The following is a 26,355-nucleotide window of genomic DNA, read 5'->3' on the forward strand; positions in this document are numbered from 1 at the left end:
ATACGCAATACGCTATATTGCTTAAAATGCAGAGGACTTGTGCTCTTGATGCAACAGGGAAAAGTCAACGCTTTCAATGTTTTGTGCATAGACTATTTTTACTAACTGAATTGAGTTTTTTCTTCTTTTTTTTCCGCATTCCCTTTTTCAGTCACCAATGTTTTTGCCACTTGGTGCCTAAAAAGTAAATCTGTTTTTCCCTTCACCTGACGAGCTCTAACCTCACACTGACCACACCGATCAATCGATTGCAAATGTTTTGAATGGAGCTCCTTAAAGACCTGCAACAGGTTGAAAAACACTGTGACCAATGACGCTCAAAACAGCTTTAAATTGACCCACTAACAAAGGGAAGATGGAACAAAACCTCTCTGAGAGAAAATAAAAAGGGACCAAAAAATACGCATATGTCTACAATATCACATTGTTAGATCATCTCTTGGAATTTGCAACCTCTAATTACTAAGAACACCTCCAGCAAACTGTTATAAATAAGAAAATGCTTCCAGTTCGAGCGGATCCAGTTGTTCTGACTGATCGGTGTCTGCAGCGGGGCCCAGGCACTTATCCTTGGATCTTAAGGACTGCATGTGGAAGCAAATGTTTTTGTGTTCGTGTAGGAAAAGAGGAGCATGACACTGTTCGAGGTCTGAGCCCCCCTGAACCCCCTCTTCACCTCCCACTCCTGTATCCGGTAATAACCCCTGATTAGTGGTCTGCATGCCTCAGCAGTCCTGGAAATATTTACAGTGGTCATGACTGCAAGTTTACAGCTGCATTGTCTCAAGTTTTATGCATAAAGAACGCTTTATTTTGCATTTTTAAAAATATATGCTATGCGATTTTAGTTTAATTGGACATAATTTAGACTTATTAATACTGATTATTATTGTTTGTAGCAGTAGTATTAGGATGCTGCTGTGCGTAATGATGAAATGGTGCGTAAAAATGATTTTAAATATTGCAGAAAACGTACATGCAACACGTGTTTTTTTGTTGTTTGCGGTGGCTCTGGATCCATGAGGCACTTCACATCAGTTGCACACACATTCACACACTCACACACTGCCTCACACGCCAGTGACGTCAGGCTAGAGTTTGGAGTAGAAAGCCAAGTGGATGAAGGAAGTGGAGATCTCCACCCTCCAGCCTCCCCCTGACACTTCTCATAAATATTACCAAGGCTTATTCAGGGGAACTCGCACCACAAAGTCACATCGTGTTCTGGGGTTTAACAAGCTTTGGCCTGTCAGAAAATACAAATTATATTTTTTTCTATACCTTTCAGCTCTTTCCTTCTTTATTTTCACCCCACCGGTTTGGCACCGTCGGATGCGCTCCAGGTTTTTTTTTTTTCTTCCCACCGCAACTCCCAACTTTGTGCACCGGAGCTGGAGGGCTGCTGTCGCCGTTAACCGGAGCTTCCAGGTCGGTCCCCTGCGTGTGGGAGAGTTGCTGATACAATGTGCAGTCGCGTGTCTTGATTCTGGAGTTGTTCGATCGGAGGTTGAGTCAACTTTGGGCTCCGGACTTTGCCGATTTCATCGCTGCTGCCGGTGAAAGAAGCCGAGAAAAGTGCTGCGCTTTCAGACATTTCACTTTTTCGGTTATCGAGAAGAAGAGAAGGGGGAGGTTTTTTCCACTCAGATTCTTTTTAAAATATATATCGAGGATCCATGATGAGCAAACCTACCGGCTCAACAAGTGGCTGTTTGGATATTCTGAATGTCAAATCAAGTAAGTTTCGCTCATCTCTTCTGTGACTGAACAGAACAGGCCTGACAAGGAGCAGGTAATAAAAATGAAAGTTAACAAAAGTAGCAAATGCTGTCTGCACACGAGTTGATAGTTCTCACGTCATCTGAGCTCCGTTACGATAATTAAATCAGTTTATTCTTTACAAAAAACGAGCGTATCGATCCAAGTCTCGGGTCCGTTTCTTCCTCAGATCCACGGCTGATAATTAAAGCGCCTCATAGCAAAAACTAAGGGCTCTATTTCTGTACACGTGCCTTCGTTTAAAAGATAAAATGGATCAGATGAAGAAAATAGGCCTAATAAGCTGCATCCATGTTCGGAATATTCCTCCTCAAGAGCCCCACTTGCCTCCCACTTGATGCCACTTGTTGCCTGTAATTTCATTTTCAGTTAAAAGGATAAAAGACGCAGTAAACAGAGAGCTGTTTCATCTCTGATAGTATAAATTCAGCTTGGAGATTATTTTCTTCCTGCACTGAGTCAAATCTTTTGGACAAATTCGTGCTTTTTCTGTCTCAATGCGTGCGCGCAGAATTTCTCTGCTACTGTAGGAGATTTTAATTTAATTCACCTTAAAAGTGCTCATTGATTTAGATTAAACTATGGATTGTTTATGTAGTTACTGATTTATTTGTGGTTTATGGTTTGAAATCTAATTACAATCCAAGTAAAATTATTAATCTGTGCAGTTATCCCTCTAGGCCTCACTGTGAATTCAAATTTATTCAGACTCTGATTATAATAAAGGCCTAAACTGGGCTGTTATCCTGCTTCAAAACATTTAAGTTAAATTCACATTTGCGTTTCTTTTAGCAGTTTTTAAACATAAACGTTTATGTCAAACTGTTGCTTCTGTTTTATCCCCAGGTGCTCAAATGTGATCAGCTGCTGTAAATAATTCAAATGTTTTAAAATTATAATAAAAACTCTAAATCTGTTGTATTTCTGATGGTGATAGGAAACCTTTCCTTCCCTCAGTAAAAGTGAATTTCCAGCATTATCTTTCTCCTTGATGGTGATTACGTTAATAGAATATGCCATATATCTCCAAGCAATTACTGCACACAATGGAGATGCACTGGACCCCCACAGTGGGAAGTTAAATACATTTCCCCCTTTCACAACAAAATTGTGCCATTTTTTATTTAATTGACTCTCAGCAGCCACAGTTTAATTTTTGCTGGAGCCTGTCTTTGGTGAAATTTCTGCCCTTTCGTTCATCTTTTAGTCGAATTCAACTTTGGGAGCGCACAAATAAACCTGACTTGTTTAGATTTGGTTTATTAAATATCTATATAAGTCTTTCCAATGAGACTTTTTATTTAAAATTGTCAGATCCAGTAATTAAAACGCCTTTATCTTACCCGTGGGACTTATTTTACACAAATTCTCCCGTGATGAGAAGATGACTTTCAAAATGTCACTTCTCGCTCAAATAAACTATTTACGCACAAAAATGCTGCATCAAAAACTGATTCTCTGAGTCTTATGACAATTACACGGCTGTGGCCTACAGTCAAACAGCCTCCACGGCCTTCTGATTCTCAATAAACAGCCAATTGGAGTCCTATAACTCTCCCCTGAAGTCATTGTTTTTGCTGCTGAGTAGTTATTCCCATGCTACCCTTTTTGACGGGTCACTGGTGAATCAATGAGCAGGTGGCAAAACGTCAGTGTAATTACATAGACGGCTTTCCCCTCCAGAATGGAGGGGAGAAAGCCTCCCTCATATGCATACAAATATACTTCTTTTTAAGAGATTTGAATACAAAATCTTCACAAAAAAAATCACATTTTTTCATCTACACCAGGGTCGATTTACATACACTTCATTTGAGTTGGTGAAACGAGTTGGTGCGCATTATTCTCATGGTGCAGTGTCACTCCCTAATCCTGGGGCCTATAGACCTGTGGGATAAAGCAGCTGTCGAGTCCCATTATGAAGTGGAGTTGGCAGCTTGTCGAGATCCAGGCAGTCAGACGAGGTTCAATGGGGGAAAATCATTAAGTTAACACTTTCCCCTAATGTCTCCATTGTGCGCCCTCAGACCATTGTCTTAGAGAGCTCAGATATGACGCTTCCCACCGGACTTTATTCTTGAAATGTGCGCACCGAATTCCCATGGTCATGGTCGGTCGAGGCGTGGGGTGTTGTCCAGGGTGCGTGTGTGTGCGTGTGTGTTAGCGGGCGTGTGCGTGTGTTTATGGGACTGTCTGACAAAAATTAGTATTTTAATAAACGATATTTTAATTTCTCAAGTGCATCTAAACCGAAGTACTTTTGGGATTCATTGAATGTCTACAGGGCAGGTATTTAATATAATACATCTGCGAAACTCACCTGACTAACTTACACAACTAAACTGCAAAAATTTGACGGTGAAGTTACAATTTTTTGTCAACTTTTGAAATTCTTCTTGCAAATTATCCACATCCTAAACATGCTGTTGTGTTTACGTAAGACTTTATCCGTTTCAAGTGAGCTGAGCATCTTCCAGTGCTTGATAATTCAGTGAGCCTCCTATCTAATTGACATTTGGGCCTCCTCCAGGTCGTATTCTGGACATCCCATGTAAAGTGTGTGGCGACCGGAGCTCAGGGAAACACTACGGTGTTTACGCCTGTGACGGCTGCTCGGGATTCTTTAAGAGGAGCATCCGCAGAAACCGGACCTACGTCTGTAAATCTGGATCGCAGGTGAGGCCTCTTTGTAGTTTATTTAAGTGGTGAACAGGTGTTTCTGTGATTTACACACTGGTCTGAATTGTTTGTGGCAAACTCCACTTACTGTACGCGAGTTCACATTCGCTCTTGTCGCTTTTTGGCACGTTTGAATGGAAATCCAAGCAAGTCAGAAAAACAAGCGACTAAAATGATTTGACCAAGTGAGCATTCGGTGCACTGTTGTGTCTAATACTTTCTTACTTTCACCAAATAATCTAAGCAACCGGTACTGCATTTATCCTCAAAAGGGCTGAGTGCCTGAGTTTCCTCCTAAAAGAATTCCCAGCTTTACGCACGGAATGCGCATTTTACGCGCAGATTTCTGTTTGCTTTTTCCCTTGGGACGCTGTGTTAAGTCTCCCTTGATGAACCTAATTGTGTCATGCCTGCACCATTAAGTGCTGGGCTAAACACCTCGCAGCCGTAATATATCAGGTGTAATCCAATCTAATGTGATGCCTCGGAGGATTTAGGCAGCAGAGGGCGGGATGGAGTACTTATCCCTCGGGATGAAACTGCTCTGGAGCGGCAGGGGAGCAGGTTCATACCATCAAGATAATAGCACGATCTTTCACCTGTAGATTGGCCTCCCAGGAGGATAATGACAAGAAGATGTCTAATAGAGATTTAACCAGAAACTGTAACACTTTTCTCTCTTTTTTTCTTGCCCCCCGTTTTTCCCTCTGTACAGGGTGGTTGTCCCGTTGACAAAACTCACAGAAACCAGTGCCGAGCGTGCCGTTTGAAAAAGTGTCTGGAAGTGAACATGAATAAAGACGGTAAATGGGCTTAATTGAATTATCACTTTGAGCACAGAAACGCCATGCTGTGGAGTTTGGATTGGAGGTGGGCAAACTCGTATGGAAAAGAGTATTAAGGGCTGTTAATCAAGGACTCAAAAGAAGTTGATAATTAGGCTACCTGCCCTCAGCCTGTTTTACATTATTTACACTCTGTGGGAAGCTCATTACAGCCAATTATTCCTCTTTCACGTCGAGCATTTGCATTCTGAGTCCTTAAAATTTAGAAACAATTATAGCTTAATGAGTATTAACTGTGAAATTGCAATAAAAAAGAGCAATTTACCCTTAGAGACATCATTCCTTCACTGTCTGCTGTGTCCCGCTCCACAGCCGTTCAGCATGAGAGGGGCCCACGGACGTCCACCATCCGCAAACAGGTCGCTCTGTACTTCAGGGGTCACAAAGAAGTGAACGGTTCCTCGACGCATTTCCCCGGATCCTCACTGCCCGGGCCTCCCTTCTTCACCACTGTCACGCAGCTGGAGCCTCACAACCTGGAGATGAGCACAGTGGCCACGACGCCCGAGAGACAGGCCATCGTGGGTCTAGCACAGCCAACCCCGAAGGTAGGCTGTAGGTTTGACATTTATTTCAACAATCTGCAATGTTTTCACACCTGGTTTTATAGCTGAATGCGTTACTCGGTTTATTGAAGTGATATAAATGAGACATTGTCGTGCGTAATTGGTGTACAGGACATTTTCTTTGCTCCTGTTTGTGCTGCCATTTACAGGATTTAAAGTCGTGTTTGCAAATTATAATTTCTAAGATGTGCAATTCGTTAATAGTTTATGATGTTTGTATTATAGCCTTCCCAAATGTTATTATAGGATTACTGTTTTTTCCCCCCCGTGAGGGTTAGAAGTTGAAATTCTTGTCCAGATTTAGCAGCCTGTAAGAACCACAAATCCGCCAATTAGATTTCTCACTGTAAATCCCCCACAAGCAACACTAATAATTATAAAACCAGGTGCTGGGGCTTGGAATTTGACCTTTGTCGTTCACTATTCTCTGAACCGCGTTTCTTTCAAACATAAATTGACACACGGTGATAATAATGAGGATAATCTTTTCTCTCTCTCTCTGCAGTATCCCCACGAGGTCAGCGGCACCCCCATGTACCTGTACGAGGTGGCCACGGAGTCTGTGTGCGAGTCGGCGGCGCGCCTCCTGTTCATGAGCATCAAGTGGGCTAAAAGTGTGCCCGCCTTCTCCACGCTCCCATTATCTGATCAGGTACGATTTGGACTGAAGGGCCGAGGGAGAATTGCAAGCGTTTTAAATAAGCTCTATGAGTATCACCCTGCTGCAGGGCTCTTTTTAAACTGTAAACAGGTGCAGGGAATCTATTTAAAGTGAAGAAACAAACTTCTTCGACACTGACCAAAAGAAATACGCACGATGTAGAAATAATGTCATATTTATGTAGAGATTACGGATATTATTGTGCTTAAAAACGCCTGAATTAAAATGAACCGTGATTTCATTACCAGCTGATTTTGTTGGAGGACGCATGGAGGGAATTATTCGTTCTGGGCATTGCGCAGTGGGCCATTCCTGTGGACTCCACTACTCTTCTTGCCGTTTCTGGTATGTAAGAAACTTGAGAGAGCTTATGTGAACACCCAGGAGCTGCAGATGGAAATATGGGCTGTGCTTGTATCCCGTATGGTGACATTTTTGTTTTCTATATTTATCCAAAAAAAAAGGGATGAACACTGAAAACACGGAGTCTCAGCGGATGAACAAGATCATGTCTGAGATTCAAGCACTTCAAGAGGTGGTGACCAGGTTCAGGCAGATGCGTCTTGATGCCACAGAGTTCGCATGTTTGAAATGTATCGTGACGTTCAAAGCTGGTGAGTACAGCTCTCTGCACACTTTACGCATTTTCGGAGCTGGGAAAGCATGCGTAAAACCAAATCTGAAGAAGAAATGGGGATGAAAACAAGAGTCTTTTTTATAGCAACAATCCTGTCTTACAGTTCCTACACATGGCAGCACCGAGTTGAGAAGTTTTCGCAATGCCAGCGCCATCGCAGCACTACAAGACGAGGCCCAGCTCACTCTCAACAGTTATATCCACACCAGGTATCTACCGCATGCTTTTACGCATCCATCTTATGCAGCTACTTAGATTCATTATGAAGTTAATGAGGCAATAAGCTGCTCATTGTAATTCTGCAGCTGTGCAAAGACGCAGCTCAGCTATGTGTTACAGGTGTGCGCTAATTGGACAAGACAGTGTTGCGCAAAGAGCCGGAGAGGAGGAGGGGGAGGGGGGACGAGGCTGCTTTTGACCCCAGTCATGTGTTTCAGGTACCCGACTCAGCCCTGTCGCTTCGGCAAGTTGCTCCTGCTCCTGCCGGCGCTCCGCTCCGTCAGTCCGTCCACCATAGAGGAGGTGTTCTTCAAAAAGACCATCGGCAACGTGCCCATCACCAGGCTCCTTTCCGACATGTACAAGTCCAGCGATATATGAATTTTGGCATCGGGAAAAAAAATATTGGAGATGTGAAGGCCCGCGCAGGCAGGCAGGCACACACACAGGCACACACACAGACACACACACAGGCACACACAGACGCACACACACACACACACACACACACACACACACACACACACACACACACACACACACACACACACACACACACACACACACACACACACACACACACACACACACACACACACACACACACACACACACACGACAGAGCGTCAAATCATAGCAGCTCTAGCCACTGGGCTGATTTTTTGCTGAGCACAAAATCTCTTAGGCTGTCTTAATATAGCCTATTTAGTGCTAGAGGGTCCATTGAAACAAAGACTGCAACGCAGCCTGATCACCAGTTAGCCTGTTAACAGTTGCTCTAGTTAAGGATTAGCGTGTCAACATAGAACTGCCTGTATGATTCCGAAAATTGCCATCTGTGCTGAGGGCAAACAGCGTGGAAACATCACCTACGGACTCTTGAGAGCACCTGCCAAGTACGTGTGGGAAAGAGATGTTGTATATTAAGATGTTTTTCGAGTGTCTGTGAGACCAATGATCTTGACGACCAATTCAATCTTTTATTGCTGTGTTCAATCCCAACGGAGGAAACCAAAAAAGAAAAAGAAAAAAAAAGGATGACGCATGCGTAACGGTGAGGACGTGAGTCGCTGTTCCTCGATCCGGTGCTGAAACCAAACGCTACAATGGAGAGGTGCCAGCTCTGCGAGGAAAGAGACTTTAAAAAGGATATGCTTGCCTTGCCTCCTGACTATAAACGTACATTCATCTGAAGATGGTGTCTGTATTTAAGTGGCTACTGTCCTGTTTGTGTTGGTGTGTCCTGTCTGAGGCGCAGCATTAAACATGTTTAGGTCGACTTTGTGGAGTTAGACACTAACACTGGATAAAATAATGTTCAGCACTTGGAAATGTTTTTCTTTTTGTTTTGTTTTTGTGGCCTGTGATGTTTTCATTCTGCTGTAAATATCCGGGGTTATGACTATTTCCAGTTGTAACTGGAGAGAATAAAAGACATTGAATTAAACAGTTTTCATAGATATACAGTAAAACTACCATTTGCAGTTTTGAAGCTTGTTTATACTGCACAGCAAAACAATCACAAGTGTTTCACATATAAATAACTAAATACTTAATGGTAACAGTTTATAATTTGGGTATAAAACACATGCTAAAAGATTAAGGGCTAATAACTTGTTGATTTAATGCAGGATGTATTATGAATCCCTGAAGCTCATCATTAAGAAATAATCAAGTCACTGCGAGTTAATGGGATTTGTTAGTGCCTCGGCTAATTCAGTTACCTCTTATTATTTTATGTGCCACCAAATGAGCTAAAATCCACTCGCGTAAAAGGGGGCATTTCAGATCGATGTCTCTCTACAAATCAGAGCAGCGTTTGTTTTCACAGCAAATATGAAGCTCTTATCAAACTGTGGGTTCAAACGCAAACAGCCACATGTTGCTGCACAAACTAACATTCACGTCACATTATGAGGAGCCTTTTTTTAAATCTTAAAATGCACAGACATGCCTTAAGCTCAAACAGGGCTGTAGTCCTATCAAATGGAACATTCAGTGTGCACTTTTCCCCCCACACAAGACATGACTATTTCTGTTTTCTCCAAGTCCGAACAGAAATTTGGAGATGATTAGTTCCTGTAAATAAACCAAAAGTGAGAATAAACAGGTACAGGCAGATCTAATTTATGGTAATTATCACGTACAATATATAAATAATCAATTAAACATACTAAATTGGTCAACCTGATACACTGTCTATTTATTAATGCATTAAATGCTAACAGGCTATCTATTAATTATGCATTATGCATGTGTTTTGCACCATCATAAAGTGTCACCATTTTCCCTTTAGAAAAAGCCCACTCTGTTCAAAATCACAAATCAGGGCCATTTAAATAAGCTCTCTGTGTCACCACAGGCCTGAAAGTTCTTATTAACTGACATTTTAGTGTCTATGTATTGAATAATTAATGTTGGGGTGATAAAAGTTAGAGTAGCTGCACTGGTCATAGATCAACAAATGTACTTCTGTGTGGAGACATTTCACCTATTTTATTGGAAAATCTTCAAAATAAACAAAAATGGCACAGCAGTATACAAATCTCAAAATGCATATAGCCAGTAGAAATACTGCAGTTCCCTCTGTGTAAATTTCTTACTAGAAAATCGTGGTAATTGGGCAGGTGCTGGTTGACAAACACACACGCATGCTTCCTTTGGAATTAGAGGATCAACTAAGTGTGGTTTTGAACGTCGAGGCCCATCCGATGTGTGTCTGCGTGTGTTTAAGTTGCTAGTTATGGTGAGCAACATGCCAGTACTGGATGGGGAAACGTTGTGGGTCATTACAAGAGCTCTGCATACATAGAAAGCTCATTTAATGTTACTATATAAATGAATATATTCAAGACATAGCTAAATGATAAATACATAATATATCCATGTTAGTGGCCTTTCCGGACATAAAGAGAAATTACTATAAATTACTTTCAACCACAGTTATGTGTCGAACATTCCTGACTCCAATTAGAAAGTGAAAACAAACACCGATCAAGGTAACTAAACTAAAAGAGGCAGTGAACGATATTACTTTGGGGGGCATGGGGGAGGGAGAAGTTGTCACTGAAATGTTTATTGTTTGAGAGAAACCTGGAGCAGTGAAGAGAGCTTTGGGTTGTCAGGCAAAGCTAGGCTGAGCGGGGCCGAGCCGGAGCAGGCCGAGCAGAGCCGTCTTTTCTTTTCAGGCTTGTCTGATTTTGGATGGGGTGTAGTTCTTGTCCACGGACTCATCCTGTAGAAACATGTGCAGGCAGCGTTCGTTCTGAGCTAGAGGGTGACCGGCCACTCTGAAACACAAGAGAGCAGAAGGAGGGTTTGACACCTGAGTGGATGTAAACAGACCCAAAAGATAACAGACATGAAGGTACGTCTGAACATAAAAACACACACGGCTAAGCTGGAAAAAGACCCACATAATTAAATGTTTAAATCCTGTAAGAAACTACAAAAACACTTCACTGCATAACATGTTGCTATTCTTAATTTATTCCCAGTGTAATTGCGTTAAATAAATCAGAAATCATGCCTGTTTAAGAAAGTCAATTCATGTATTTGGCATTTTTGACTTCATTTAATATTCACATTTCAACCTAATGATTGTTTGTTCCACATTCTAGCTTTAGCTTTATAACAGATGATGGTTTACGGGCAATTGACTCTGTAGCAGCAGCAGCATTATTATCTTTCCTACACTCCTGAGTTATATTAAAGTAAAACTCACACAGAGAATAAAACCTTTCAAATCAGAATGGAAGGCACATAAGAGCCTTCTGAAAGTGCAACCGGTACATGTCTCTCCTGACTTTTAGGTAATGTAACTCCACTCCCATGTGGGTTGCTGCTACTTAAATCAATCTGCACTTTAAATCACTTCTATTACAGCTGTATCTCATTACTTCTTGAGGAACAAGTTGTACGTTTGGGGCTGCGTTTCCTCTGTTAAAGCCACTTTACTATCATTCCCTGGATGCTCATTCAGATGACGCAGAAAAACTTAATGAGAATGAGCTCGTGCACCTGAGACCCTAAAACTTGACATTTTTTAAAAGAATAAATTACTCAGAAAAGATCAACATAAGTTCGTACAAATGTATGCAACTTAACCTCTGATAGGAAATATTTCAGACAAATTAAGCAGCACAGTGAATGATTCACAGGTTGAACACCGGGGCAGTCACTGGTCGGATCAATCCCGCCGCAAATAAATCCTGCTTAATCGGTTTGGAGATGTCAAGATGGTGGACAAGGCGCGGAAGAAGCGTGTCAAAATCTCACGGCCTTGATTGCGTTTAGAACATCGGGTTTAAGCCCTTCTCTTAACCTGAAGCATCTTTTTTTTTTTTTTTTTTTTACTAGTCTAATCAAAAACTCATTTTCATCCTTTTCTTTTCCTCTTTCTCACTTGTTTCCCAGCGACAATCATGTTTAGCTTTTCAAAACATTTCCTCTTCACAATGCTCTCAATCACAGATTAAACAATGCCGCCAGCCACGTCAGCCACTATTAAGGCTGAACAATAATATGATCAACAGTGCGGTTTCATTCACAGAAAGCAAAGGAGGGAGGGGGGGACCTTAATTACCAACACATTCTCATCTTCCTTAAAAAGCATATTTATAGATTTTAATTTTCAAAACTGTCTTTGCGCACTTAATATTCCAACAGGAAACATTGGTGCATTTGCACATGAAACAAAGATAATGGCCAAGTCTGCAATCAAAGCAAATAATTACAATCACACTGTAACTTTTATTGTTCCACAGCTGAAAATGAGGACATGCTGGATCAAAAATAAGCAGAGGTGCACACACCATCCCATGGAACCACGCGCTGTAATTTGAGCTGCAATTAACATAAATTACACATCAACAACAAAACAAATGTGGGAAAAATGATGTTGTGGGGGTGCACACTTGAGTCCTCTGGTTGTTCTTGTCCTTTGCAAGGTAATTATAAAAGAGAATTAAGGAGGATGGTGAGGAAAAGACCTGCCTGTCTCTGAGTTCAGTTTGCTAACAATATGAAAAGAAGTGAAAAAGTTGAATCTACTCAGTGCTCAAAGTGTTTCATTGTTCTTCAGAGTAAAAATAATACCTCACTAAGGTGCAAGCTGCAAATGGCTGCAGCTGCAGAGAAGAAATTGTAAAGAATAACCTCATGGCCAAGCAGCGGGAAAATGGATACAGACTGAGGAGGTGTGAACAGGCTTACTTGTTAAGAAACTGTTCCAGACCCTGTCTCCGCTCCTCGATGAAAGAGTCATCAAATATCCCATCATCCCCTCGAAACGGAAGCTGTCGGAAGAGAGCTTTTCCTGGGAGAGGTGGTACGACCACCTGAGATAATGAAGCACCAAATGGATATAAACAGCATCAGTTAAACGAGCAGAAATACGGTTCTAATGCTAAAAATTAATAAAATAGTTCAACAACATGATCTTGTCTAAACATTTGTGTGTTGTGACAATTTACCAACTCAACTCAGACTGGGGGAATGTGTTTTAACAAGCCACAGGAGTTCAAAAGCCCTTTCAACATCTCTTTTTTTATCTCTCATACCAAAACACTGCAGATCTGGTCAATGCTATGTGATGCTTTGAAACACCAGCGACTCAGCAGTCTTTGTGTTGAGTTCACCTCAGTGGCTCACCTTGCTCTCCCTCTCCAGCTCCGCTCTGAGCCACTCAAAGTCGCTGTACCGCCTCCGTACACAAGACTCCTTCAGCTTGAAGATGGGCAGGTTAGTCTGTGGACACAAAAAGGCAAACTGTTACTGATGTCACATTTAAGAGTTGCACTGATTCGCAAAGGAATGGTCCTAAAATGCTCGCAGGTGTTATTCGAAAGGAATAATAATTCTTTAACAAAATAGCCTTAACTAAACTTAGGCAAATGAAGAGTTCAAACAACAGCTCAGAAAGCAGAGTTCAGTACAAATACTTTAAATCTACATTCAGGTAAAATGCCAGTCAGTAACATCAAGTGTGTGTTCATGCTTTTCTTCACATCCTGGACTGTTCTTATTCCATGAATGCATTTTTGTTCATACTTATTACATGATTGTTTTGTCTTTAACACATCAGAAAATAACAAAAAGTTACCAATCCTATGCATGTATATAAATTTGTGTGTGTGTGTGTGTGTGTGTGTATAAAAACACAAAAATGTTCATACTTGAGAAGCTAGAAATAGAAGATTTTTTTCTTCTTTTAATTTCTTTCTTGATAAATGACTGAAACAATTAACTGACTAACAAAACTGTTAAAATCTGTTGCTCAACTGTCTCATTCATTGGCACCTGAATAAACTCTGACAGTATTCTTGCAGCGTAGGATTTCTTTGCCTTGCATACAGCACTTTCTTGCCATGACAGAGAGGCAGGTATTGATAGAGAGTCTATTTGTGTGTGTGATCATGACAAAACATGGTCCTGTACACAACTACTCTCACAGGAACAAACAACAAGGGCAGCTTTGAATACTGTGGCAAGTCTCCACGTGGACAGAGTGTGTCAACTCAACATCATCACAAGTGTGTAAGATGTACTCATGAAACTGTACAGGCAAGTAGGTAAGATCATATCAAAGCCAAATTTGAGTATGGGTGTGGTCTGACCTGTGAGTACTCGTGTAAACATGACATAATGACCACTGAGTACTCAGTGTGTCACAAATGCTGTGATCACGTCACAAAATGTCCCCTAGCAGGACTGTACGATTTGAGGACGAAATCTAATTGCAATTTTTTTTCTGAAAGATATTGCAATTAGGATTTGTGATATTATTTTTAAGTCCTGCTTCAGTTTAAAATTCACTGTGGAGTCGATTTAAAACATGATGGACCACATGATACCATCAAAACTGTGGCTGTCACAAACGGAATGGATCTGTAAAACGACTGACACTACTTTAAAAACTGGGCAGATGTGCTGTATATCATTTATCCTCAAATGTAGCCTTTGTATTTTCTAATTGTGTAGCTTGCAACTGTTTTTAAAGGTTAAGCTCTAGTTTCAATTTGTTTTTTTGATGCATGCTGGCTATTATATTTAAGCCATGATGAAACAGTGTCATGATGGACTATAACAACGGGTGCTTCCTGCTTTAGTTTACAGCTACACTAGTTGATTTGCTGATAAACAAGAAAAAAAGATTCATCGGCAAGTGTCTCCATTGAGGAAATTTGCTGCTTTTAGTTTGTTGTTTTAGACTGTTGGTCAGAATAAAACTAAAGACATTAGCCTGAAGCTTCTGGAAATTGTGATGGGCACCATTTGCTGCCATTTTACAAAGCAAATAATTAATTGATTAATGAAGAAAATAATCAAGAGATGAATTAATGATGAAAAAATTATGAAAATAATAGTTCTGCTTCCTTTTGCCTCATTGGACTGACTCCATGACTTTAAGCAAATATCTTCATCCACCTTGTAACGAATATTTTTTTTGCTATGAAAACAGAATTTGTCTCAGGTAATGTGATTAGTACAGGGCTTGTTTGATTCATAAGCTATAAAGCAATGGTTATCAATTGGTTAAAACAAGATCTAAAACAGTTACTGCACTGTTGACTGTAAACACGTACAAATATGTCCAAAAATACAGTTTTTAAAGCTACAAACCAAACTGGGGTTTGTACTTTCTGTAGCAATGGTATAAATAGCAGAAAATTACACTTGAAAGCTGTAGGCAGAGATTGTGCCAACATGAAAAAAAGAGAATGAAAGGTTTTATTGCAGTGGTTTTGGGCATAGCCTTGTGTTATCTACTCTGACTTTATTAAAAGGAAAAAAAATGGGGGAGAAAAAAAAACAAAGACTCCTTCAAATTGAACCAAACTGAATAGAAAAATTGAAACTGGCCTCCAGGCGAAAAAAAAAAGTTCACTTATGTTTTGCTCACCAAGGTCTATCGCACTCAGAATGTTTTGCCAATTTTTCTGTGTTCGTGTACGCCAATGCACAGATGTGTGCATAATTCTAAGTTGCTGTTGACAAGCACTTGAGAGTGAATTTCATATTAAAAAGGGGAGATGTTTCGACATTGACAGAGAACATTGAAGCAAACAGCACAATGCCAAACCTCTTCACCAGTCCTGACAGCACATGGCCATCCCATGACAATGTACAAACAAGGAGGGAATGAATGAGCATTTCATTGGCAGGCCACATTCACAGAAGGTCAGAATTCATGGAAGAAGGAATCACAAGAGCAAAGCAATTGAGCAAGTAGGTGCAGCTTGAATACAGCGTGAGCAGCAGACTGATCGATGAGCAGACGACTGTGACTGCGCGCAGTAAAGGGGAAGGAGAGTTAACTAGAAGGCTGAGTAAATGGCTGAACAAAAGAGAAAGGAGGGGGCGTATGTGGTCATAAAGGAAGAGCAGAAAAACTGGAGAGGTTGGGAGCTTCGCCTGCTCTGTGCAAGACTAATTGAGGAGGAGGGAGACCAGGAGTGGTCTTTTCGCTCTCATGGTCTCCCCTTTTCAGTCTTTTTTCCTCTTTATTTCCCTTGATCTGCAAAAATAAGTCAGATTTTGTGCCCTTGAGACTCCTCTTATGGTGTTTCAACGAGGAAAACAGGAATTGGTTTTCTTTCCTTCTCTGCTCTGTCCTCTTCCCAGTCTTCAAAACGATGGAGTCCACCCAAAATTTGGTGGGGAAAAAAAAAATAAACTCCTTTGTTAAAATCTCAGCAACGATGAAGAGAACCGCCTGGGATTTCATGTTCAACTGTAAATGTAGATACTCTGATGGTATATAATCATATATAATACTTTTTTCTAGTGTCGATGGCAAACTACTGACTCATCTATTCATCTAGTAGGTAAATGCCTCAAATGAGAGAACTGAAACTGTGGTGCTTGAAATTCCACCTAATTTCAAAATCTTTATCAATCAGGCAGTGACATTAGTTTAGCCTTGTAGCTCTTTTTCCTAAAGAGCCTCTCTGGTGAAAATCAATTCCTTTACCTTGGTACCATTTCATGTGGTGCTTCTTTAAAAAATATATAGTATTTATTATATAGCTTCATGAGTGAAATAAGCTATCAGCACCACAGCTGAGCATTTCCACCTTGACGCTAGAGTGTACCGATGACAGTTTCGAGCTAAATTACTCCAATATTACAAATTGCCTAGTATGAAGCAGTTCTACAGTGTTTGAGCAGAGCTGTGGGTGAGCTGGTGCGCTTGAGCTACAGAGAGCTGAGGATTTGCCATTTCATCAAATCTGTGATCGTGCATGCTGGACCCTCAGCACACACCTGAATACGACTCAAAATGTGCGTCTGTGTGGTAACTACACCACACCAGCAATAGCATGCATGCTTCATACCATTCTGTTTACATTGCAATACACTGTACACTCTGTATATAGTAATATTGGAGAAAATGCACTCACTGTTAAATGACAAAGTTTAATCTAATTCAATTAATAGAAAGGAGGCTCTCAGGCAGACTAGCCAAGTAGTAACAAACAACTATGTATCTGTGGGTACCTGCTGCTGTCCATGTGTGTATCCATATATATTATTATCAAAGATTAAAGGAAGCAACAGTAAGTTACATCTAAGCTATTTTAAGGCAGGCAGGAATTTTCTTGAAAATAATTTTGAAATGTATAATTCTGACACACGAAGATGAGTTTATAAGTGTTCTTAGGGTGATTTGGCCAAAACATCATCATCACATATGATCCTAATCCCAGTTATCTCCATAGATATAGTTGAGCTATGATCACATGATTAGTTGAGCATGCTATAATCTCAGCATTGACTGCCACACACTGAATTTCTGCTTTCTATTATTTAAATTGGGTCAAATCTTATTTTATAGCAGAGCTGTGCGTCAATTTTGCTTTCTCTCTCTCACAAAAACATAAGACTGCAATGGACACGTCTGAACAGCCTCTCCTCTCATGCACACTCTGAATCAAAACATGCACAGGAGGAAGCATTGTTGTTGGCTTTTCAGGACAGAAACAATCTGGAGTTCACGAATTGCTAGTAGCACAAAAACCTCTGCAAAATTTGTCTAGAACCTATGTATCTAAGTTAACACTGATAAACTTGTCTACCTGTTCTTAAAACAAATCCGTCAGTCTCAGAAACCTACCTCATCAAGCTATCAGACATGTAAAGAGCTGTGTTGCTTTTCCAGATCTGTGGCTCTAGACTGTAGCAGGGAATCTCTGGTTTTAGGCTAAGTGTCTTTAAAGGAGCCTACCATGTAGCTGCTAACTAGCCATTACTGCCTGGACCAACTCTGCATAGTTTTCTGTAGGCACTAAGCAGAGCTACATTGTTGTAACGTTGCATGCAGTAAGCCTTTATTTCCTTTTCTGGGGAACTATGCATGGTCCACAAGATCGTGATAACTTTTATACTGAAAGTTAGATCAATTTAGACACTTCATGGCTGATAACGGCAAAGTAATAATCTCAGTTTGTGCTCACGCAAATCGTTTTTTAGCAATAATCGTTTGTTTTAATAGGACATTATTGTAATGTATTATGTATGTTTTAATGTTTGGAAAATTTTGATTTTTATGTGTGGACCCCAGAAAGACTAGCAACCACTTGTGGGAGCTAATGGGGATCCTAATAAACTTCTCTGACATAACAGAAACTTGTCACTAACTTGCTTCTTACACTCCAGCTACCAGTTCCTCATTCAGTTTCTAATAGTACTTTACAAGTGAATTATTTATCGAATTAAATCGTAAAGTACGGATTGACTGATATGGGTGTTTCAGGGTCCATACTGATTGGTAATGAAGAGATACCAATAACCAATATTTGTGAAAGCAAAAAAAAACTGCCATTAACAACTAGGGTTCTTCATTAATAAGGAATATTATGACTGAATAATATGTACGCCAGCAATGGGAGTTATGCTTCGGTCATTTTTTATTGCTCACTAAGATCTGTATTTTAAAGCATCATTAGCTATTGTTTTCCAGAAACTGTTTCGTGGTAGTTTGTTGCAGCCTCTAAATTAGCCACTACCAGTTAGTGCACCCTTGGCCAATGTGAAAGTGGCTACTTCCCTAGTTTGTGACGGCTTATGTTTCCAGTTCAGTTTTTAACGGTTGCTGAGATCACAGAGTGACTATAGGCAGAGACAGCCAACTGCATCAGACCCAAAGTAGCGTATTCAACCTTTTGATAATCGGTTCATTAAAATAACAAAGAGGAGTAGGAAAATGTCAAATATCAACCCCAATAGTATGCCTGGACGATTATAGGTCTATTTCTATTCTACTGGATGTAGACCATTCAATTAGCAAGATGAAGTGGAAAAAAAAAAAAAACACAAACCAGCATTGCACTTAGACAATCACCAGCAGCTAATATCCCTATTCAGTCACTCAACGCTACTGGACACTGGAGCTGTATTATTTCACATAGGATTTTAAATAAAACTGACACTTGGCATGTTAATGTAGTATCCATTGTTATATTTCACAGTAAATGATCTGAACGTTATGATCTGTACATGCAAAAAAAAATTCACTAACATTCAAGACAAGCAAAATAAGGTCTCATTTACTGCCGATGATATAATCTGATTAAGGTGACAGTTGCATTAATACGAATATTTCCTTACTCAGGGTACAGCTATGCCACTTCCTTGTTCGCACTGAGTTTTTATATGACTCACCAACCCTGAAAATTTCCCCTTTCCCCATTTATTTCAAGTTCTCTCCAGGTGAAGTTGTCAATGATCCCCTCACTCCTCCTCTTTCTCAGGTCACAGGAAAAGTGGATTATCTTAGCTTTATCGCCCCAGTGCTCTGGCATTAACTCCACTCTCCTCTCACCATGGTTTGTCCCTGCTGCGTCATGTTACCTCACAGCATGGAGCGCCACAAAGTTAATCCCCACCACAACAGATCACAGTTACAGGTAATCTGCCACCGCCGTGACTCTAATCCCATCATGTGCACACAGAAAACACTTAACCACGCGCAAGCACACACTGGTGTACATAAAGTATGCATGCACAGGTGTTAAGCACAAGATTTGACCAGTCACACAGTTAACAATGTAAATATAATAGTCCAAAGCATTCAAGCCTGTTTGTACACACACAGTTGAGTCCAGACCACTAATCTCAAGACAATGAAGCGAGCAGTGAGAGTGTAAGGAAAGAAAGTCACCTGGCCTTTCAGTTCCCTCACCCTCTCAAACCCTCTGATTAAGAGATTGGCCTTGCAGGACAAGGGGAGGACCGAAAACGACAGAACTGAAAAATGAGAGGTCTCACTCACGCTTTCTCTCTCTCACACAAACACATAGAAAGAGGCGGTGCGTGAGAGCTCTACGAGTCAAAGATCAGGTTTCCCTGGCCTCTGTTCTCTTCATGGCTGGTTAGAGTTTAGGGCCCCGGTGTCTCAACTTACTGGCCCCTGTGGTGATTGGAAGATGGGACCAGCCCACACCCAGTCAGGCCTTAGCATTTCATTGATTTACTTAAAAAAATAAAAAAAAATAAAAAAGGCACATTTTGACTCTTTTGTTTTCTATGGGACAGAAAAAAAAACTTATAGGGCACAAACGACTTTTCTAAACTTAAAGAACAACAAATAAATACATAAATGTGGAATTAATGGCCACCTTAAAAGAGAAATATTCTATCTTTAAAAAAAGAGCATAAAGCTAGATGTACCTACATCAAAGTAGATCTCCTAGCTTCACTTTCAATTATGAGTGTACAAGGTGCAATCTATGCTTCATAGGAAGAGCATGTGATTCATAATGTGTGGGACACAATACCTTAGGCTCATTGAAAATGGGTTGAAAAGAGGCAGAACCCTTAAAAACAGCGAGACACAGAAAGAGGGAGAGAGGGGACAAAGATCACTCATCTCCTGAGAGAATAGTTCAAGGCCACCATGCATTAGCTTTTAGCAGGATGGATTAAGTCAAGTTTGAGAGTGCGCATCCTAAACCTCCCCCATGCCCCCGTCTTACCCCTCCCATATAGTCTCCTTTCAGAATAATGGCATTAAAAATGGCAACATAATACCATCTCATTGCATCATATTCCAAAATGGGAAAAAAAGACCAGCAACAAAAGCGCTGGGGCTATGGGTCTTTTGCTCTCGCCTCTCCATGTACTCTCTCACTCGTTCCCTCGCTTTGCCGGCCCCTGTGGCCTGACAGCCTACCCTCTCTCCGACTCGCCTAGCTGGCAAAAAGCTGCTTTGTTGCCATAGTATCAACTCCCACTTTTGATACTGTCATTTCAAGTAGGATATGGTTGCCTTGATACAATATGTTCCCTATTTCCATTAAAATAGTTGTCGAAGAGGATGCTGTAGACTTTGGATTACACTTGACTGTGCCTGACAAGCCCCCCCACCCCAACCTCCCCACCACACACACACACACACACACACACACACACACGCTCCCCATCTCTCCCCATTTTATTAATGACCAAAGGCCCCCACCCCAGTGCCCAAATGGAAAAGAGAAAGAGAGAGGGAGAAGCTATGGGAGAAGAGAAGAGGAGGGGTAGAAGACTGAGTGAGAGTGAGAGACAGAGCTATAAGAGCCCTTTTATGTACTCTATCCATAAACAAAGTGAGATCCCAAAGTTCGCTCCTCTGAATGTGCTCTCTGGATGAGATGGGAACTAACTAAAAACAAGAAATTTTGATAATACCCATCACCCCTTCCTCCCCTCTCTCTCCCCCTCTCACACACACCAGTTCCAATCCTCTATTTGCTGAGGGTCCAAACAAATGCACTATGCTGCTGAGGTGGGGGGGGTGGGGGGTCCTCCAAACACGCAACAACCAAAAAACCATTAAGATGACATGATAGGACTTCGAAAAATAACTCTCCATTAGCAACATGAAAAACATGCACAGAGGCAGAGAAAGAAGCCCACCAAACCGACCAGTTTCCTGTGGTCGATAAGCCATTTAAAAAATTACACTTAAAAGGAAGGGATTTCGATGAGAACAGAAATTCACTGTTTCAACATGACCCTGGACATTACAAGTCTGCTCAGGCAAAATGAGATACACGCCTTCTTTTTCAAAGGAACTTAGCTACCACCTCTTACTTTTTTTTGAAAAAAGGGCTGACTGAAAGATGTAGTTTGATGCCATTGATTTTAAACGCTAAATACAGGCCTGACTGTAAACGAGTGACTGTGTCATATGCATCATGGCCAGTGCAAAAAGTTAGGCTCTCACATGATAATCCAATCCTTCAACAGTTTGTTTCACTGCTATCTTTGCGAACATCCAGACACCAGCATTGAATCACAGGCATAAGAATAAGCTGACACCTCTTCAACCAGAGTCAGGGCAAACTTCAGAATTTCATAGTAGGAATAGGCCATCGCTGTGATGTTTACACTTAACAGCAAATCATCCATTCAGCCTATATAGCTATCAAAGGCACAATAGCAACCATACGATGAACTAAGCAACTGACTGCACACAGCTGGGAGTGAAATAGGATAAGTGGGCAATGGGACGAAGACTGGTGAGGGGGTGGCTTTCTGCCCTCCCATGGGTGGGGGTGGGGGGTGAGGATGGGGAGTAAATGCTCCAGCTCCCCCACACCCTGGCCTGCTTCATTCTTCTCTTCTCTCAATGAGGGGATTAGGCAGACTCTCTCAGTGCGGCCACAAGAGCTCTCTCGATTTCGGGGTGGATAACGGGGCAGCGATGAGAACAGGAGAAAAGGTTATAGACAGAAACTGTATAAAATAAAGAGATGATCAAATTAAAGTAGTCCGTTATATTATAAGAAAAATGGGAAAGATAAAACAAAAACAGCAAAACAAACACTGCATTCCAGGCCGAGGCATTGTGGCTAACACTCTTAAAATGCTGGAGATGGGGTAAAATGCTTCTAAAGAAAGCTGAAGAAAGGAGAAGGAGAGAAGCAAAGCTAAGTTGACACCACATTTGTTGAGAAGTGAGGGATGCGCCGCTTCTTCTGTGGTCTTATGCAAAGCAGGGTCACACAGGGCTATGAAGTGCACAATAATGCTGATTACACGCATATGCTAATTATTACACGCTAATCAAGTACAGTAGCCTTATATTCAACGCTAATGCCTGGAGACGGCTTCTCTCCACTAAACCCATTTCTTTAAGGTAAAGGGAAACTATAAAATACTTAAGGGCTGGTAAACAATATAAATACTCCAGGCCACTAACTACAGGGGTGTCAGTCAACTGAAATGACAATTTGAATATAAGAGATGAGGCAATCAGATAAGCCCAGTGGCTGCCTGACAGTTTTAGACTCGCAGTACAGCCTGCATATTAAAAACACGTATTACGGCACTGGAATCGTTACAATTATACAAAACCGTATGTGGGGACCGACGTGATGAATAAGGAATGAGAGGTCTTTGAAAAAGAAAAATGGACACTACCAGTCAAAAGTTTGGACACATCTTCTCATTTAATGGTGTTTCTTTTATTTTCATGACTATTTACATTATAGATTCCCACTGAGGGCATCAAACCTTTGAATGAGCACATATGAAATTATGTAGTGAACAAAAAAGTGTGACATAAGTCAAAACATGCGTCACATTTTCGATTTTTCAAAGTAGCCACCCTTTGCATTGATTATTGCTTTGCTCACTCTCAGCCTTCTCTTGATGAGCTTCATGAGGTAGTCACCTGAAATGATTTTCACTTCACAGGTGTGTCTTCTTGTCAAGGATAATTTGTGGAATTTCTTGTCTTCTTAATGAGGTTGGGACCATCAGTTGTGTTGTACAGAAGTCAGGTTGGTAAACAGTTGACAGCCTTATTTGACAACTGTTAGAATTCATATTATGGCAAGAACCAATCAGCTAAGCAAAGACAAACAATAGTCCATTATTACTGTAAGAACTGAACGTCAGTCAGTTTGGAAAATTGCAAAAACTTTGAATGTGTCCCCAAGTGCAGTCACAATAACCATTAAGCGCTATAATGAAACTGGCTCACATGAGGACCATCCTAGGAAAGGAAGACCAAAGAGTCACCTCTGCTGCGGAGGATAAGTTCATCCGAATCACAAGTTAACACCTCAGATTAGAACCCAGGTAAATACCACACAGAGTTCTAGTAACAGACACATCTCTACATCAACTGTTCAGAGGAGACTGACCAATCAGAAGATTAAGGAAAGGAAAAGCAACAAGCAAGCGATCTGTTTGGGCCAAGAAATACAAGGAATGGACATTAGACCAGTGGAAATCTGTGCTTTGGTCTGATGAGTCCAAATTTAAGATCTTTGGTTCCACCTGCCGTATCTTTGTGCGACACAGAAAAGGTGAACGGATGGTCTGTACATGCATGATTCCCACCCTAAAGCATGGAGGAGGAGGTGTGATGGTGCTTTGCTGGTGACACTGTTGGGGATTTATTCAAAATCATCAGCACAATCAGCATCCTGCAGCGACATGCCATCCCATCCAGTTTGCGTTTAGCTGGACCATCATTTATTTTTCAACAGGACAATGACCCCAAACACACCGCCAGGCTGTGTAAGGGCTATTTGACCAAGAAGGATAGTGATGAGTGCTGCGTCAGATGACCTGGCCTCTATGGTCACCTGACCTAAACCTAGTCAAGATGATTTGGGATCAAATGGATGGCAGAGTGAAGGCAAAAGGGCCAACAAGTGCTCAGCATCTCAGGGAATCCTTCAAGACTGTTGGAAAACTATTTCAGGTGACTACCTCATGAAGCTCATCCAGAGAATGCCAAGAGTGTGCAAAACAGTAATCAAAGCAAAGGGTGGCTATTTTGAAGAATCTAAAATATAAAACATGTTTTGTTTTATGTCACACTTTTTTGTTTACTACATAGTTCCATGTGTGTTCATTAAAAGTTTTGATGCCTTCAGTAAGAATCTACAATGGAAATAGTCATGGAAATAAAGAAAAACCATCAAATGAGAAGGTGTGTCCAAACTTTTGATTAGTAGTGTATCTCTGTAGAAAATAACACAAACTTGACAATGTTTAAGGCAGTTACTTGATTGTCTTCACTGTCAACTAAATTTATTTGATCTGTTATTGTATTTACATACTAACAACTTTTGCATTTTACCTTTCAAAATTTGAGCACTTAAACAATGCCTAATATAAGTACAATAGGTTGTTCTTGTCATTGGAAACAACCAGTTGTTGAAAAAAAAGCTCATAGTTCTCCAAGTTCTTTTCTCTTGCGCTTTCAACCACACAATGTTGAGTTGTAACCGAACTACGCATGTTTAAGCTTTTCCTTGTTTTGACCACCTCTAGGATTTCTCACCTATAATGGCTTTGAAACGGAGATTAATGACAACTTCCCAAACTCTATTTGCTGATGAAGGCCATGTGATACATTTGAAAGTTTGAGAAAAAGTTCAGAAGCAAAAACTTTGGTTTACTTTTTTTAAATATAACCTCAAATTATCATCGTCTGCCTGTGCTTTGAAAAACACTGACACTACTGCTCAAAATTGGTCTAAAATTACTTTCAGGTTCCTCTGGCCTTGATTTTTTTGACTGAAAAAAAATACACACAGGATCCGTGTTTTGCAATTTTTAGGATTGTCTAACCGTTACACTCTTCACTGATTGCTCAATTGTAATGTCAAAGTTCTGGTATGTATTAGCCAATAGTTTCAGACTACACATTTGGAAAGGAATTACATAAGCACGATGACCAGCAACCAAGTAGATTGTAAGTGGATGACAGGATGTTTCCAGAGAATTAAAGCAGTTGCTCTCCCCTGCATGTTCTCAACTGGAGCTGGAGGAAGGAAATGTGTTTGGGGGGTGAGCGAAACAGGAGAGGATCAGGCAGCATACTGCATCCTGTCTACAGTTCCAGAGAAGCTGACTAAAGAAATTACGTCCTCTTTTAGGCCAGTACTGAAGCATACTAGTTTGGACGGTTTTGATGAAAAAACAAACACACTGGAAAATCAGGAGAGCTACAAGAAAATGTAACCAATGCTGTTATCTACAGTTTGCAGTCTGAAAATGACGTGTGGCTGGAGTTCAACTCTGAACTGTTCAGAAAGGCGTTAACTTTTTAGAGAGGTGATTTGATCATCGTTTGTTTATCTTAAAGAGAGATTACATAACGCTATCTTATTTGCAAACATGGTGCTTATGTGAATTGGTAATACAGTTGCACTATTACGCCACTGTAGAAAAACACTTGAGGCAAATGTAAACAATATCTCTTCCCTCCCATGGCGATGACAACGTTCCTGAGGCCGTTTACGCAAACATCATTATTATTATTATTGTGTCAACAGTACTTGTAAACATTGTTGCCAAAACGTTTCGAAGACGTATTAATAACCATTTACTCAAATAACTCCAGGGGAACGCTCACACCAGTAACTAATAATTAGTGTAACGTCAGTTAGCCAACCACTATTAGCCAGACAAACGTTGCTAGCATGCTAGCAAGCGACGGCTAATTCGTTTAGCAAAGAATCCTTCACACTGACTCCTTTGGCACCTAAACACTTAAATATCGACACTGTGGTTCTAAGCGCGTCTTACTGACGGCAGCAACACTAATGTCAAGAAGTTATAACTTACTTTGACCAAAAAAAGACAGGTTAGCTAGTTTAGGTAGCTAGCTTACAAGCTAGCGTCACTAGCACTTGTTACTGCAGGCTCACCTTCAGTCTGACTTCATAGGTGGTGTATCGGCCTCTGCCAACCCCGACGGTCTCAGGGTTGCTCACATCAATCTCTAGAAAGTTACTCGGAGGCCCATAAGCATCATTTAAGTTCTGGGGCTTGGTGAAAAGCCTTCTTGTATCAGCTATGGCATCAGCCATTTCTCCCTGTCCTTTTAGCAGCTACAGATTGTGTTAAGTTCGTCACACTACACATATGTATGTTCCGTTGCTGCCCTTCAAAATTAAAAATTTGGCGAATGTTGCGTCAGTGTGATAAAAGATTTTGTCACAAAAAACGAAAACA

At 40.8% G+C, this 26,355-nt stretch overlaps 2 protein-coding genes across 2 annotated transcripts; one reads left to right on the forward strand and one right to left on the reverse strand.

Moving 5' to 3' along the window:
• Nucleotides 1-1,048: 1,048 nt before the first annotated feature.
• Nucleotides 1,049-7,835, forward strand: nr2e1 (nuclear receptor subfamily 2, group E, member 1). Its single transcript, XM_022190438.2, has 9 exons — nt 1,049-1,737; nt 4,310-4,455; nt 5,174-5,261; nt 5,616-5,851; nt 6,375-6,521; nt 6,779-6,875; nt 6,995-7,144; nt 7,271-7,376; nt 7,605-7,835. The coding sequence occupies exons 1-9, from the start codon at nt 1,677-1,679 to the stop codon at nt 7,765-7,767; spliced, it is 1,194 nt and encodes a 397-aa protein (XP_022046130.1). The 5' UTR covers nt 1,049-1,676; the 3' UTR covers nt 7,768-7,835.
• A 2,032-nt stretch (nt 7,836-9,867) lies between these two features.
• On the reverse strand, nt 9,868-26,257 carry snx3 (sorting nexin 3). Its single transcript, XM_022190439.2, has 4 exons — nt 26,049-26,257; nt 13,039-13,134; nt 12,601-12,725; nt 9,868-10,676 (listed from the first exon to the last, which is right to left on the reverse strand). The coding sequence occupies exons 1-4, from the start codon at nt 26,208-26,210 to the stop codon at nt 10,571-10,573; spliced, it is 489 nt and encodes a 162-aa protein (XP_022046131.1). The 5' UTR covers nt 26,211-26,257; the 3' UTR covers nt 9,868-10,570.
• Nucleotides 26,258-26,355: the final 98 nt, after the last annotated feature.

This window comes from Acanthochromis polyacanthus, chromosome 16 (assembly GCF_021347895.1).
Source record: "Acanthochromis polyacanthus isolate Apoly-LR-REF ecotype Palm Island chromosome 16, KAUST_Apoly_ChrSc, whole genome shotgun sequence".
In the NCBI taxonomy this organism is placed as follows: domain Eukaryota; kingdom Metazoa; phylum Chordata; class Actinopteri; family Pomacentridae; genus Acanthochromis; species Acanthochromis polyacanthus.

Bases quoted from the DNA above. Each gene is read 5' to 3' on its own strand.
- snx3 (XM_022190439.2), bottom strand. From the start codon at position 26,210: ATGGCTGATGCCATAGCTGATACAAGAAGGCTTTTCACCAAGCCCCAG. The intron at 13,135-26,048 runs GTGAGCCTGCAG...TTGTGTCCACAG, and splicing joins CCTATGAAGTCAGACTGAAG to ACTAACCTGCCCATCTTCAA. The intron at 12,726-13,038 runs GTGAGCCACTGA...TCATTATCTCAG, and splicing joins AGCTGGAGAGGGAGAGCAAG to GTGGTCGTACCACCTCTCCC.
- nr2e1 (XM_022190438.2), top strand. From the start codon at position 1,677: ATGATGAGCAAACCTACCGGCTCAACAAGTGGCTGTTTGGATATTCTG. The intron at 5,852-6,374 runs GTAGGCTGTAGG...CTCTCTCTGCAG, and splicing joins TAGCACAGCCAACCCCGAAG to TATCCCCACGAGGTCAGCGG. The intron at 6,876-6,994 runs GTATGTAAGAAA...CCAAAAAAAAAG, and splicing joins TACTCTTCTTGCCGTTTCTG to GGATGAACACTGAAAACACG.